General features: G+C 38.9%; 1 protein-coding gene across 1 annotated transcript in view; it reads left to right on the forward strand.

The window, feature by feature from the left end:
- Positions 1-12,956: 12,956 nt before the first annotated feature.
- The window catches only part of LOC104459486 (TBC1 domain family member 12-like), a 30,377-nt gene continuing 26,757 nt past the window's right edge, over positions 12,957-16,576 (forward strand). The window contains exons 1-2 of the mRNA XM_010075294.1: positions 12,957-13,087; positions 14,670-14,793. Of these exons, the coding sequence (XP_010073596.1) occupies positions 12,957-13,087; positions 14,670-14,793 (255 nt within the window). The remainder of the gene's footprint in view (positions 13,088-14,669; positions 14,794-16,576) is intronic.

Here is a 16,576-nt window from a genome sequence, read left to right on the forward strand (position 1 = left end):
GGGCGGTTCACGGGGCCGGTGGGGTTGTCTGAAGGACCGTGTCTCGGTGTCAGCAGTGTCTCGGTGCTGGCCAGATGATGAGCGATGCCAGCCCCGACGGGCTCTTGCCACCAAGTAAATGTTGCTGCAGCAAGAAAGAGGCTTTGCGTTGGACAGAGGGTAATTCGGTAGACACCTTTGCCGCTGCAAACTGTGTGGACTTCAAACTGGAATTTGCTTTTTGGTGTCTGAATGAACACAGTGGTGCTGATTAAACTGCTTGGGGAATCAGGTGAAAAATTCTGGTACTGGAAGCTACTTTCAGGTGTTTCTGAGAATCATTGTGGAAGTTTCAGAGTCTTGTAAAGCTTTTGCTACTTGTTGACAGTGTAGATGCAGTTTACTTATTCCAAAACCTGTCGTGGAAAGCTTCAAGGAGTAGGCTTTTTGCTCGAATTAAATTTGGTTTATATTGAGTTTCTAGCACAAAACCAGAAACTTCAGGATATCCAGCTTCATTACCTGGGGACTCTTGTGGCTTCTCTCACTCTTTAACATACTGCACAGGAGATGCATCTCGACTATAATAGTTTATAGCATACTTTTATTATGTTTGAAGAAGGGAGTTTAATTTCTAAATTTTTAGGAGTTTTTGTTCCCTAAAGCCCTGGGGTTATAGTTATTGTGTGACAGTCACTCTGATAGCACAGTGGGTCTCTAGCTTCTCTGTTTTGAGAAGACAGAATAAGATTAATTCTATTAACTAAAGAATTTATATGGAAGAGGAGAGGTTTGATCTCAAGGCAGGATCCCAAATTGAGAAATGGGCTCCTTCTGCCAACCTGCAGGAAAGGGAGAGATGGATTCCTGCCTGAGGGTAAGGGTAGTGGCAGCTGCAGGGTAAATTTAATGCCTCCACTTTGTTTCAAGGATGGGTTGAGAGATATCCCTCTGTTCCCACTTTTTTCTGTTAGTGTTCTTCCCTCCCTCACTTTTTCTTCCCCCATGTTACGTGAACTGCAATATATTGCTTTCCCTTTGCCTCATTACTTGGACACTTTGACCAGTAACATTGGTGCTTGCTGCCTTTTGACCCAGAGTGATAGCTTAATGAAATTCTTGAGAATTTTCCTCATAGAGAAGACTGAACTTGGTGTGCAGTAGAAGTTGTCAATATGCACTGTTTTCAGTGAAGGCTTGGATAACACATGGAAAAACTTAGTTTCTTCTGTCCTGGTAAAAGCTATAGTGCTGACGCCTCAGTGAAAAAGAGGTTTACCAGAAAGCCAGTGTCATAGCTCCTGACTGGCCCAGCTGGCTGCGCCTCATGTGCATTTTGCCTGGTGAGCAACAGTGGCTTCAGAGACTTTACCTTCATCTCTGCCTATACATTTATAAACGTGTCTTAGTTACAGCTGTTTTAATCTGAGCAGCCTAAACGAGATCTACTAATAAAAACCACTTTTACTGATTTTTAAAAATAACCTCAAACTTTTCTTCCTTGATAGATTTGTCTCTAGATACAGTGACAGTAGTTTGTAGTCTCCTTTGCTTAGAGAAGTGGTAATAAAACTTTCCTCATTTTTTTGGACTAGTTAGTTCTTGTCTTCTGGACTATTTCTGATACTTTAAAAGCCTAGATTTCTCACTTAAAAAAAAAAAAGCTCAGATTAGTTCAAAACTGACAGTTGCTGTTGTGAGGGGATTTTTCTCCAGTTCTTAGAAAGAGAAATACCTTGGCTCTTAGTAATGAGGACTCAAAATTGTTAAAAACTGTCCTGTGATTGAATGTTGATAGCAACTGTACCTCCTTGTGAGGCTTCTCAGCAGATGGTTACTTGTATTTTTGAATGAGAAAAGAGCCATAAATGATATTGCTCCCCAAAGTTTAAGTTGTACCAGGTGGCCGTGTTCTATCAAAAGTACTTGCTAAGAGAGAACAAATTGTTCATGTTTTGTCACAATGTGTACCTGCTCCCACAGTGTACCAGAAAAGGTACTGGATGTGCTAAACACAGGTAGTTCAGCAGTCTGGAGCATCTTACATAGGATGTTTTGCACTTGTAATGCTCTGTCTAGTTTACAAACTGTATAAAAATTGGTAGCTCTTATTATTTTTTCTAGTAGTCATAATTACATGGAAATTCTTTTAAAAGGTGCACATTTCTTGCTGTTATTTTAGAACTGAGAGAAGGGCAGGGGGAAGTCTTGCTGTCTTCAGTGTGAAGGCTTCATTGTTGTAATTGCCTAGTCAGACAAACTCTTTGGTTGAGGCAGATCTGGGTTAGGAGGCTGCTGTTTCCAGCTGCTTGTTCCCATCTCTTCAGTTATCAGACTGGCCTGCTTCACAGTTCATTGAAATAATCCATGTTAACTGGCTGTCTTCATTTCACTGAACTGAACTAGAAACCGATGGGCTGAGGTAGGGGAAAAAGCGAGCAGCTGTCAACAGCAGCATCTTACCTGAGCTCTGCGACAGGAAGAGTGGCTGTGCCCTTGTTATACTTCATAGTTCTAGATGTACATATCAGGCATCTTTGGCTTGTGCAGATATTGTTCCTTTCTGAATTGTGAAATTACTAGATACATCTAGGTATCTGGTAGTTGGCAAAGTTTCTCATTCCTGGATTCAAAGCTTACTGTTGACAATGGCAGTGATACTTTTGTTGTAGTAAATCACCATTTTCCCAAATACCTGTTTCTGTAGAATTCATCTAACAAGTTTTCCTGATAAAATTGCAAAGGGCTTAATTACTAACTGCCACTTCTCGTAGGTCTTTAGGATGTACTGTGAGCAATAGGTATAATGGGTTGTAAGCACGTATGGTAGTTGGCACGCATGCTTATAAAAACTGTCTTTAGTGTCATCCTTCCTTCCTCATCCAGATGGTTGTGCTTATTGTACAGAAGTTTTGAGAAATCTTCACTCAGGGAGATGATGGGAAGTTGAAGGGAGTCTGTATATGTAGGAACAAAGAACTGAGAAATCACTGAAGACCATATCTTTGTCTCTCTCTTTGTGGACACAGTTCTGCGGTTCAGTAAGTAGGCAGTTCTTCAAAAGCTGATAATCTTATTGCTCCTACGAGTGTACTACTCAGAGTGTGGAGGGCTGCAAAGGTTCACTTCCCTGAGTATTGTTACTTGTTTTCATAGGAATCTCTCTAGATCTGTAGTTTATATTTCAGTTTATTGCTAAGTAGCACTCTCAGCTTTTTGTGCTATGTAGGTATAATCTTCATCAATTTACACTACCAAAGTATTACTAGCAATTTCTCTGCTTTTCTTGGTAGACAGTGTAAGATTCTACATTGGTACAGATATTTGTACTGGGAGATTTATAATCCTGATAGGAATCTTCCTGAAGTAAGTTCTTAAACTAATGCTGTGATTTTTGGGGGGCGTTGTGTGTAGTTTTTTTCAAGTCAAACAGCTGAAATTGCTGTTTAGTGTGCAATAAACTGTTGGAGTTGTCTTGTTTTGCTAAGGAGTGTTTTACAGAGGCATTTAAACTTAAAGTATCTTCTCCCCCCTTCATTTTCCAGAAGGCCTTTTTTCATTCCTTGGTCTCTTCTGCTTATTTTGTGTCATGGAATTTCTTACAGACTCAATATGTTGAGAGCAGTGTGACAAAGTGAATGGGACCTCTCTTCTGAATAGGCTGTGACTAAAAGGAGAATGTTTTACATGGAAAACAACAACCAAAGGAAGTAACTTCAATCACAGCTGGCCTCTAAGAAAATGATAGTTTTATGCTTTTGCTCTTCTGGCTGTTCAATTATTCATTAGCCTATTTTGTCTTGATTAAGAATAAAAAAGGAGTTGAAGGGTTTTGGTCACAATTCATTCACATGGATACAAAAATTGTTATTTCCCTCTTCATTTTCTGGGAACTGCTGAGATGTTTATGATATAAAGACTGTCCTTTTTTATCCTTTATTGCTCTTGTTTGTTGTTTGTCTGGGAAGGTGCTAAGTTTGTTGCACTGCATGGTAGGCATTACTTTAAGCTTCTCAAGACTGTGCTGTGCTTCTCAGCCTTTGTATTGCTGCTTTCTAAGGAAGTAAAGCTTAGGCAGTTACTGCCTGATCTCTCTAATACTGCAGCCTGTTGGCCAGGTTCAGTCAAACTTCTCTGAGATTGGGAGGATTCAAACATAAAAATCCTACAGGTTTTTGAATGAAGGCTGAGCAAAAGGAGAGCCTGTAAAAGCGTGACTTTGACAATTTGACTCTGTATTTGCAGAAACCACTCAGCTGTGCAAACCACCTGCAGAGCGCATTGCTCGTGGGCTGGCATTGGGGTAGCAGTGTGAGATGTGGATGAATGTTGTGTGGGTGAACTTATGACTTCAATTAGTAGAAAACTAGTTTTGATGGTCATAGATGAATTTATTCTTCCAGAACTTCTGAGAGCCAAACATTCAGACTGGTGTTCTTGTAAATTCCTTTCCTGCTTTCCTACCTGCTGACTGAAAATATTACCTGTAGCCTATAGGAGGAAGCTCTTTTCAGTTTTCCTCTATTCTTCTCCAAGGTATTAATTTATTAAGAAGAAATCATGTTCAGTTTCTATTGTTATATTGGGAACTTATGTTTAATGTGCTCTTGGGTAAGTGAAAGAGTCTCTCTTCATCAGGTAGTATAATAAAAGCTGCCTTATTGGCTGCCTTTGCCTGGGGCAGTTCTGTTGATCTAAAACTTTCTGAAGGCCAGCTATACGAATAGGCAAGTTAAGTGATTGTCTAGAAATAAAGGAGAAAAGACACCAGAGATTTAGAGAGGAACAAAACATCCATAGCCCTTCTGCCTCTGCTGGAGCCACAGAAACCCAGGCTTGCTGCTGCTCTCTCTGTTTTGAGGTCTGGTTTGCTGTGCTGATGAAGGTGCTGTGGAAGAAGGGTGATTGTACTCCATGTCTTGTTTGTGCTCCAAGAACAGCTGAGTTGTTGATGCCAGCTCCTCTGCTTTCTTGAGCAGGGGAAGCTTCGCCCTGGCTGTGTCTCAGACCCTGCGGAGCTCAGTCCTATCTCTATTGCTTCAGTTGCCTAATGCCTCCAGCCATGTAGGTTCTTGTTGAAGCTGTTTGTATGCTGGATGCCAGATGGCTTTTAAAAAAGCAAACAAACCATGAACTACCAAAGGTATCTGGGTGGTTGGTAGCTGTGAAATGGGAAGCAGTGGAGGTTCCAGAGGACAAAGTATCTCTATTTTGGGTGGCTGAGGGAACTGGGGTTGTTTAGTCTGGAGAAAAGGAGGCTGAGGGAGGCCTTGTTGCGCTCTACAACTACTTGAAAGGAGGTTGTAGTGAGGTGGGTGTTGGTCTCCTTTTCCCAGCTAACAAGTGATAGGATGGATGACAGGGAATGGCCTCAAGTTGTGCCAGGGGAGGTTTAGATTGGATATTAAGAAAAATTTCTTCACCGAAAGGCTTGTCAAGCATTGGAACAAGCTGCCCAGGGAAGTGGTTGAGTTGCCATCCCTGGAGGTATTTAAAAGATGTGTAGATGTGGTGCTTAGGGACATGGTTTAGTGGTGGACTTGGCAGTGTCAGGGTAGCAGTTGGACTCAATGATCTTCGGGTCTTTCCCAACCTACATGATTGTATGATTCCGGTTTTTTGTTGTTGTAAACTTTAGGCGTTCTGCATGTTGCTTGCTGTTCCTCGGATTCTGTAGGCAGCTGCATGGTAGACTGGGAAGTTTCTTCTTCTCGTTGTAAAAAGTCATCAGGCAAAACTTGCATAATATCAGCTAACAGATCAAAAATGGATTCTTCCATTTGGTAGTATTTCTGCAGTTTACCACTGAAGCAGTGACATAAAATACATTGTGAATTGATAGGAATTGATCAGGAACCTGATGCACCGAGTGACTACAAAAGTAGTACAGTAGTACTTTGTAGTACTACGTTACACAATTGGGTAGTCGATGGGCACTCTGTTGGGGACCAGAAGGGAAGAATATTCACTGAGACTTAACCAGGTTGGTCAGAGTAGTAAGCATTGCCAACTCGTGGGACAGTCTTCAAAATAAAACTCTACCCTGTGTTTCAGCTTACAGTTCACAGACTTGTAGGCTGCAGCAAAGGCTGGAAATCTTTCTCGCCTTTGTCTTGAAAATGTATAGGAACATTTGGACTAAAGGTGTAGTGACTGCCCTGATGAAGCTAGTGACTTTTGCCTTAACTGAAAGTTAGTCACTACTAGAGTGGTTTTAGGTAGTTTGCTTCTTAGGTTATACTTTCATGAGATCTCTTGGTGAGCTGATTGAAGAATTTCCTGTTGTCAGGAAACAAATGGAATGTCTCTTCCCTGCTTCTGGTATTTATTTGATCCTCTGTGAGCTGCTGTAGCTCATTAAGCTGGGGAGTGAAAAAATGTGGATGGTTTTCTGTGGGATTAGTGAGTTGAATTGACTGGAAAGGTATGGAGAGTCTTGGAATTGATGCCGCAGAGGGAGTGTAGGACATTACTGGTGCAAGGAAGAGAAATGGGCTTCCCCTTAGTGGAGCTGAAACAGCTTGGCCATTGTGTGTGCGTGTGGGAGGAAGGGGTCTTATTCCTCTAGCACTGTTTTGGTTAGTGTATGTTGCTGGTTAACCAGCTGTGGCTTTGCTGGAGTAGATATTCCTGGCCATTTAAGAAATAGCAGCGTATCTGTAGTCAACTGGTAGAAATTCTTGGTTTCTTGCGGCTGTGATCTAGTATTTTGGTTTAGATTCTGTGGGCAAGTGACATGTGGTTATTATTACAGGAGATTGACTATAGGATTTGGTGTAGTGTCAAAATAGCTGCTGAACTGCCTGATTCAATATGAAGATGATAGAATAGTTTGGCAGAGAGCTCTGTTTTGCTTGTTCACTCTGAACAGTAAAGGTGAGACTACTCTGATTATCTTCCTTTGCTTTTTTTGTATTTGAGCATTCTGAAATTTAACCATGTTTGTTTCCTTGCATATGTGTCTTTGCTTACATATGTTTTTGAATGCTTGAGCCTGTTTGTAAAGCTGACCTGTGCAACAGCTCTTTAAGAATATAATGTAGACTGTTAAAATACTGTGTTCTGTACAGTGTTCTATGATGTTGCTAAACTGTGAAAACTTCCCAAGTGTTTGTGTACCTGTAGTAAAACTGTTTTGCCAGAAGAGTTTGTAAAGCCACTGTGGGACTGATATCAACTAGGAGCTTGAGCAATAGAATGGATCTAAATTAGTCCCTTCAGTGCAGTTCTGTAATAGTTCTGTTGATCTTTGTGTTCTCTCTAAGAGGCCAGAAACCTTCTTCCTTAGCAACTACTCCTTTGACAGTTCATCAGATTTTGGGTACACCTAATCATAACTGAAGCTTTAGTTGACCAGCAGTATCAATGGAAATGTCATAGCTTCATTAAAAAAATAAAAAAAACACTGCAAGCTTGGTCGTGCTGAAGATGCATGCTCTCCTGGTTAGGATTTTTTTGGTTACCTTATTTTAATGTCTTGAGGGGAAAAGAGGGAAACCAAAAGCTTGCTTGTATAGCACTTAAGACTGATTTTAGAGTATTACAGATGCAAACACTGAAGTTCCTTTGGAGAGGGTTGTTTCGGATACTCTTCGGGTTGCCTTGGTGTGGAAAGAAATCTTTGTGCAGTTAAAGGGTTCTAAAACTAGAAACAGCCTGTAATGGATCTGTATTTGGGGGTAACAATTTAAAGAGAAGCTGGTGTCTAGCTTCTCGTAGCAAGGTGGTGGAAGATGTGAACTGTAAATTGGTTGGATCAGCTCTTCGCCAGTTTAGGGCAGAGCATGGAAACTTGTGCTCAGAGCAACTGCATAAATGTATTGAATCAGAATGAGCTGATGTATTCTAAGTTACTGAAACTAAAGATGCAGAATGTATAATAAATTCTAAATTTATTAGTGCTTTGTTCTAAATCTCCATATTAAGAATTTTAAACTAAACCTAAGACCACTTGTATGTTAACTTACAAATTAAGGTTGAAATGTTAAAGGATGAGTTGAGAAGTGTATTTGTAAAATAGGGGTTCTTTGCTCTTCCTATTTTTATGTTCATGTCACTTCTGATTCCTCACTGATACAGTTTTTTGGATAAAGATTATTAGGTACATAAGTAGTTTCCTTATCAGTTTGTCTAATTCAAATTTCAACAAATTTCAACCGTAGACCTATTTTACATGCCTAGGAAGCTTATTTAAAAATTAGCATTGAGATGGAGCAAGAACAGGCTGTCTGCACAAGCAGAACTCTAATCTTTCTAGAGATGCAAAATCAATTGTATCATAATACATGTATAGTTTTTAATGAGTTTTGTTACTTATATTCCTTTTACAAATTCTGAGGTTTTATTGGAATCAGTGGATTTTTAATGTGCTTTAGTTATTGCAGAGAAATGCAACTTCCAGAGTTTACCTGCATTTTTCTAATTATATTTAAAACAAACAGAAAACCTAGACAGTTTTTTTGTTCAACTCAGTGCTCACTTGTAGCATTTATTCCATGCTGGATTCTTCTTCTAAGCCTTTGTGATTCTGGGATATAGGATAGAGTGAGGATGCTCTTGATGTGATGCTGATTTGTTCCTGTTTGTGTCTTGCTTCCCTGGATTTAACATGAGACAGTTGTCTTATGCAGTGTCTAATAACAGGTACTAGATGCTTAATAAAAAGGAAAATATAATCAGCCCTTAACTCCTTTGTCAGTTCTTGGCTTTCAAATCTTGTTTTCTCAACACTTCCCTGTTATCATAGATCTTGAAAGGTGGATGCAAAGACAGGAAAGGATGGTTGATTGAAAGTGACAGTAAACCTGATTGTTATGTGTGTAAAGTAGAAGTCATAAAAATTATTTTAACAGTAAGCTGTCTTTTTGTTTCCTTAAAAATGTGATTTTTAGTACTGTAATGGAACTTAAGAGGTCACTTGTTGGAACTATTTTGTTTGTAGATTACTGAGTAAACATTTTGAGCAAGGTCGTAGTTACCTTGCAAGGGAAATAAATCAGAGAATAGTAGTCTAGCTTTCAGCATCAAGATGTAAACACAGTATTCATTTATTTCTAAGATAATCCTGAACTCTGAATATTTTATTTGGAAAAAAAATGTTTCTTTGGTGCCATGCTTCTAGGCCTCAAGGCAAGGGTTGCTTTCCAGGGATGTCTGCAGATTTTTGTTGTCTATGGTGCAGCATTTTGAATTATTTATTTGTATATTAAAGTGAACCATAAGGAAGCACACTTGATTGCCCAGGTGTAACAGTAATGACAATCACATGTTATATGCTCTCTTCTGAGGCCGTATCCTTGTCTCGGTAGTTGATACCATGCAATTTTTGACCTTTTTCGTAGGGCAGGTTTAACAAATTGGGGAATATTAATATTGGAGAATCATTTTAATATGCTTCATACTGATACTTGAATGACTCAGGTGTAAGATCCAACCTTCCTCTGCACTTGAAATTTGTATATAGATCACTAAGAGCGGCAGAGCAGGTCTGAAGGGAGAGTTCTAATTATTTGATTTTCTAAGACTGAATAAGAAGCATAATGATGCTGTGGCCTTTCCTTTGATGCAAGCAGGAAAATCCCTATGAGGATACCTGTCTGCTTTGGTTGACTATCTTTGAGTTTGCTATGCTTTTAAAAAATCTGATTGAAACTGCATTGCTAGGCTCACTGGCTAAACAGTTAGGATGGCTTTCTAGGCACTTGCATTACAAGTTCTTTAACAGTGCAGAGTAAGCTATGCACACCAGGACTGCATTTTAGCGTGCCATCTCACAATGTAGTTGCATTTCACAGATTTCTAACAACTGTTTTCTTTTTCCTTTGTGGTTCTAGCATAGTTTATGCTCCTGCTTCTCTGTCAGGTTAGAATAGCTGTGCAACCGAACAACTTCCTTTAGTCCTGTAGCATCCCAGGGTGGGGCTGTCAGTTCAAGTGTTGTTGAGTGTACGGATTTACAGGTTACAGTTTTATGGAGAGAGTGGAGAGATGAGTCAGGGTCCTTATCTTGGTTTAAAGCTGAGGACTTAGGGCAAATACAGGTTCATGATCACTGTTTCCAAGTGTTATTGTTAAGAATGCTGTATTCAAATGGGAGGCTTAGGGAAAAATGGGAAGTAAATAATAAAGTTGATTACTTCTAATAATGCAGTAATATATCTCAACAGCATCAGAGATGATTCTTCTGGCAGGCTCCTTTGAGGCTCAAAGTTAAGATTGGAAACGCAAAGATGTACATTTGGAGTGGGGTGGAAAGCAACTTGAGGTTTTCTTGGGATGCACAAAGCAAGCAAAATAGTCATAGCCTGTTGTTAGTGGCACACAGAGTTGTAGAAAGGGAAGATGGATATGTGTGATCTTTGTTGAAAGTACTGTAGCAAAATCTGTAGCTTGAAACTAGATCTGTTTGACATCTTTGGTCAAACAGAAGACTATCACAAGACTACTTGGACTCATGGAGAGGTGAATCAGTTAGACCTAGAGGCAGAGTGCTGGAGTTGTTTCAAGCCTGGTGACTTTCCTACCTGATGTTTGTGGTTGCTGGTATTCAAAGCACTTCAGCTTTCTTTGAGTGGCCTGTTAGGCAAATATGGCAGCCTGGTTTCTAGTCTGGTTTTGGATGAAATTTAAGATCAAGCTTGAACTAGTTGTCCTTGGTATTTTCCAGTAACTTTCTCTGAACCCTGAAAATCTGTCATCCTCTTGGGCTGGCAAATAGTTAGCTTAAAAAGTGGAAGAAAGTTCTGTGTTTTATGGGGGGTGAGGAAGGGAGGTGAGGCCAAAGCCCCAAAGTAAACAAAAAAATCAAGCCCTTCCAAGGCTTGATTCTAACCGCATTTAGACTTCACCAGTTTATCTTAAAGAACAAAAAAGTGATTTGAAAAGCAACAGCAGAGTGGAAATAAGCAATTGCATTACTAGAGCGTCACATTTTTGCCACCTTGGGGGATGGTTAACGTCTTTGCATTACTGTACCATCGGTGTGGTGAAACTTTTGCGTGGGGTGCTGTGGGCACAGGCAGGAATAGTTGAAGTGATGTTGTTAAATAAGGAAGAAAACTGCCACTTGTAGCTGTTACTACAGCAGTTGTAGTTGTGTGATCATGAGAGCCCGAAAGTTTTTGTGCAGCGTAATGCAAACAGCGTTGGGAATCCTTAGATGTTTTGGTATGTGCCAGTAACAGCTTCTTACTCTGTGGTCCTTCAGTTACTTTTCGAGCTCTTCAGTGCACTTACTGAAACATTTCTCAGTGTCATTTGAGAGGGTTAATGTGTTCCAGTGTGGTTATATAAAGCTAGCACAGAAAAAAACCTTGCAACTTTTCCACTGGGCTTTTGTAAACCAGAGCCTAATTTATACTTGTATCCCACAGGTCCTCTCAACAGAGAGCGTTATTCAGTTATAAAGTATAGGCTTTTTTTTTTTTTTAAGGAATGCTTGAGTTTTCAAATGGATTTTGAGATGTTGTACCAAAATTCTATTGACATCTCAGTCCATGTCAATGGATGACTTTTTCTGGGATCAGTGAAACTTATGAATATTCTAAGCAGCAACAAATATATTAAATCTAGTACTTCCTGCAATTCAGTGAATGCAACTTGTAAGCATTCAGAGATGCTTTTCCTTAACAGGGCTTTTGTAAGGCTTTAGTGTTGTCAGCAACAAATCCAGTGTGGTACTCTGAGCTGCCAAAACAACGTATTAAAATTGTCCTTCCATCTTCAGCAAAGCTTATTTGTAAACCTTGCATTAATTTCTCTTGGATAAGAATTCTTATTTGAGGTTTATTCTGACATGATATAGAGTTTGACCAGCTTTTTGCCTTCACGAGAAATGGACTTCAATGAATATCTACTCAATAAAAGTAAAATTGTATGTTTTCACTTGGGCATTCATAAAAAGCGAAACAAGCCTTTTCTTAATTCAGTACACCAATGAATATTAAAAAAAAAAACAACCCCAAGATTCATTATGGTGGAAACTACATTCTGGATGGTTTGTTTTACTGTTATATTTGCTTAAAAAGAAAAAAGACCCAAAACAATCAAATATTGTAAGAGCCATGAGCATGCCTAAATATTTTGTCCAGAAATATTAATTAAAGTTTTCTGTGTGTTTACACATTTTCCCTTTTTAAATCTGCTAGCTTCCTGGTTAGTCATAAAACAGTTTTGATACAGTGACAGATTGCCATCAATGTCAAGGCATACATCTCTTCAGCTTCCAGAGCTGAACTGCCAGTTAGTCCTGGTGATATTTCATAGTATGTGCAGAGACCAGGTGGTTATTGCTATCCATGATGTCAGGATGCATGAGCTGTTTTGTATTTCAGGAATGGGACTCCATATCTTCCTTCATACCTGCTTTTGGGAAAAAAGATGTCTTCCAGTTAAGTCTCAAAATACAGCTGCTGCAGTAGTTGCAGATTTAAGGGCAAGGCTGTAGCGTAGTATTTAGTGAAGTGATAGTCTTTAAAATACTTTTTCTTGATGATTCTTTGAACACTCCTCCTTCCTTTCTGAAGACAATGTAAAGCACTGCAAAGGGTGTCCTGTACATTGTGGAATGAATCTTTGCTATTTACATAGGCTTGCTTTTTGCATCTTTTTTTCTCCTATGGATGGGCCTATTCATTTCACTAATAGTATGCTGTCTTGTGATTGACTGACAGTGACATCTTTAAAAGACACTGTCTTTTAAAGATGTTGGTACCATGGCTTGGCTTTTTCATCAGCCCTTTCTTCCAGGTCATGTGTCAGAAACCATTGGTTTGGTGTTCTGGGTGCTTACGTTCCTTCCGCAGGGATGGACTAAGATAGTGCAAGTTTCCCTGAAGGGGACAGAGTTGTAGGATGCCTAGATCACAACTAATTCTTACTAGAACAGTTTGGATTAATTAAGCTATTATTAATAGCAACAGCTTGATTCCATTAATGGTGGGTAGCTATTCATCCAGTGCAAGCAATTATTCCCAAACATGCTTGCTTGCTTACTGGGCTGGAAGAACAGCTGGGAGACCTCCACAGAAGCAGAGAGGTGTACTGGTGCACCAACAGCTTCTGTGTGGGCTTTCGAAACCATCTTTAAAGACACCGTCTCTTTCATCAGGTGTGTGTAATCCCATTCTCCCTGCCTGCCTATAGCAGCTGCTGCTTTCTTAAATGCAGTATTTTTCCTTTTTTTTTTTTTTAACAAGCTATTGTTAGGGGTAGTGTGTGCTGGTTGCCTCAGACAGACATCGTGGAGTCTTGGTGTTCTGAGTTTCTTGGTTCTTCTGGATTCCACAAGACTGCTAGTCTTGAGCTTACCGCTTCTTGGGACACTCACACTTCTTCAGCATCTACTTCTACTCTCCAGCTTGCTGTTTTCTGGTGGCTAGATCTTCAACTACACACAAGTATCTGTAAAGTCCCTTCATGCAGACTTGCACAGAAGGGGTTTATGTGACAAGCGTTCAGTTGTTTCCCAAATAACAAAAAACATTCTGAGAACTGAACATATTTTGTATTTGAAAGCTGTACAACATCTTACAAACACTAACAGTTCCTAATTGTAAAACTATGCTGCACGGTCAGAGACCTCGACAGTGCTGGAATTTAAGAGTGACTGTACACTTTTTGGACAGACTGCGGTTGTTGAAGCGTGCTACTTCTATCTGGGGAAAGCCAAGAGCCTGTTCTCTGTGTACAAATGTGAATGCATTCAATTTGAGAACTAAATGTATTTTAAAATATAGCAAATACTCTAAGTGATGAATAAATATGGGGATCTCTTCTCAGAGGAAGAGTATGAAAATATGAGGTTAGCTAGTTAGCACTGTACAAAAACATCTTCCAAGAAAAGTGCTCCGTATTCTGTTCACCTCAAGGTCAACTTGTAAGCATCCTGAGAAATAACCTTGCAGACTGCTTAATTTTTAATCTCTCTGTTTTTCAGAAGTTTCTGGAAAGTAACTTTCCAATATTCATAATAAGTGCACTCTTTTCATTTTTCAAAGTGCTTGTACATAGCGTTCTCTGTGGGAGCTTGTGGTTGGAGTCAAATAGCGTAGCCATATATCTAGACAAATGGTTGCTAATATGATCTTGTGATGGTTGGCTTTCTAAGAAGTAGTAGAGCAATGCACTTAACTGTTTGAGTGTAATTTAGGTATTGGCAAAGGTTATCTGCTAAACTGAAGCTGTGCGCATGGTCCCTGTTTTTCTAGTCTGTGTTATGAAAGTTGAAGGTGTGAAGATGGCATAAAACTTTAGTAGAAGTGGTTCACAATTTCTTTCTTAAAAGTTACACAGTGATTTTCAGGTGTTTTCAGTCTCCAAATAGCTCCATAAGATACGCTAAAACAAACCCTGAACAAAAATGTGAGAGCTGTTGCATGCTGCTAACTTATATTTAAGAAAATGTCTGGTATTACTGAAAAAATCTGATATTGCATAAAGTAGCTAAGAATTTAGAGGTAAAACTGAGTGTTAAGTACAAATGCTAGCATCAAAGCACCTATAATGAAAGCTGCTCCACTTCAAGTTAATTTTTTTAAAGTATAAGAGAAAGCTAAGGCAGCATACTTTGCATTTGCTGAGTAGTAAATCTCTACAGTAGTGAACTTGCTTTAAAGAAACGTAGGTGGCTACAAATATAATTTGTTTATACGCTTACAATAAACAAAAAGAAAAACCTCCTCTCTTTTCAGAAACTTTTTCACTAAAAGGACAAAGGAACTCAAACCTGCTGTCCAAAGTGCTCCTGGTTGGAAGTTGTTTGGAAAAGTCCCACCCAGGGAAAACCTTCCGAAAGATTCCAAAATTATTCAGCAGGTGAGTAAACACGACACAATTCTAGGTACAAAACTTGTAAGAATTAATGCATAGTTATTGCAGGTCTCTGCTATTATCTCCACAACCATAGAGTGCTCTGGGAACACTCTTTTGAGGCTGTATCTAAAGAATAGTAGTTACTGAGGAGGAGTTTGAGTTTTATTATTATCTAGTACATTCTGCAGTACATCTCAGAGTTTATAAAAAGGTTCAAAAAGTGTTTAAGCTGTTTAGGTCAAAACATCAGATCTTGTATTCATACTTCCCATAAAATTTTGCCTTGTTGAACATGATATGCTATCATTTTTTTAATGGTAAAGTGTTTATGAAACACTCTAGACTTCCTTTATGAAGTTCAGTTCAGAGTTACTTTTGCCTGTTTTGTGCAATAAAACTGTAGTCATACTTATATATTCAGTTATTCTTCAAACTAGATATTAATCTGGTAAAATTTATCCTCTTAGAGCATTCTTGGATATTCTAGTGTTACAATACTGTTGGTTTGGGGTTTTTTTGGTATAACTTATCTTCCAATAGTCCTTCTTGCCTGGAAGACTTACTGTCTGGGTAACTTGTGACAAATTGCTTAGAATTCTGAAACATGTAATTTTGTTTCATTTAGACTTTTAATCTCACTCAAGGTATTTTTGTTTCAAAATAGTACTGTTAGTTGAACTTGTTTTGGGAGTTAGTGGGGTAATACAGAAAGGTAGTTGTGCTTTTCTTTCCCTGATACCAATTTGCACTTCCATATATTCATTCCTGTGGGATCTGTCTTTAATTTGATAAAACAATAACAAAATTTCGTAGTCTTGAAAGATACGCAGTTGGTAATGTGTCATTAGCCTAATGTTAACATGCAATCTTGAAGTTGAAAGATTTGTTGCCCAAAGAAATGTGGATGTCCCTTGTGTTGGTGAAAACAGTAACCTGAATCTCTTGAGAGCTGCTTTCTGTCTCCTTTCTCAAATTCCATGTAAGCTGATGTGTTTGGCAGATGCAAATGACTGTGAACAAAGCAGTCTTCAGCCATCTTCTAGAAAGAGCTTCATGGCGAAGAGGGCCTTTTGGGAGCAACTAAAGTGAAAAACAAGGTTCTTTTTGGAGGACTTCAATGTAATGGGGCTTGTCACACAATGAAATGTATGCAAGGATGGGATTGCAGCAAGTGCTGTTTACTCCAGAGTAAACTGGGTGCTTTTTCAACATTTTCAAATACAATTTTTCCTTATTAAAATGGTTTATCTTTTTGGGTGAGAGAAGGCAAGTCTTATTTCTTAGTTTACTTGCAGATGAATGCTGTTGGTCTTCTGCTATGAAAATACTGTCGTAAAAATCCAGATGTCTCTTCCATCCTGAGAAATGGAGAGTGTGCAATGCTACCAGTCATCTGCTTCCTGTTTTCTAGTAATGAAGATGTTTGTTCTGGAAACTAAGTCGTAATCTGCAGAAGTAGTCTTATTTTCTTATCCTGTTGTCCCTCAGTGACTGTTTTTTCTTTTAAACTGTAGCGTTCCCTTTTTTTTTAACTTCTCCAAAGTGGCAGAAAAGCAAATATATGAAAACAATGTGTTGTATTTAAACATGAATGAGTTTGTCGCAGCCACTAGTCATGTGGTTTTTGTTGTAAAGTTTACCAGATTAGGTTCACTATTGGATTTATATAATCTTGAGTAATGTGTCAGTAACAGCTAATATTTTTAGCTTCTAATTAGCTAAAGCATGCATGGTCTTAATGAGTTAAGATACACAGTTATCAAAGGGGGATGCAGGTTGACGCTAT

The sequence above is a fragment of the Pterocles gutturalis genome, unplaced genomic scaffold (genome assembly GCF_000699245.1).
Source record: "Pterocles gutturalis isolate BGI_N339 unplaced genomic scaffold, ASM69924v1 scaffold17297, whole genome shotgun sequence".
Taxonomy (NCBI): domain Eukaryota; kingdom Metazoa; phylum Chordata; class Aves; order Pterocliformes; family Pteroclidae; genus Pterocles; species Pterocles gutturalis.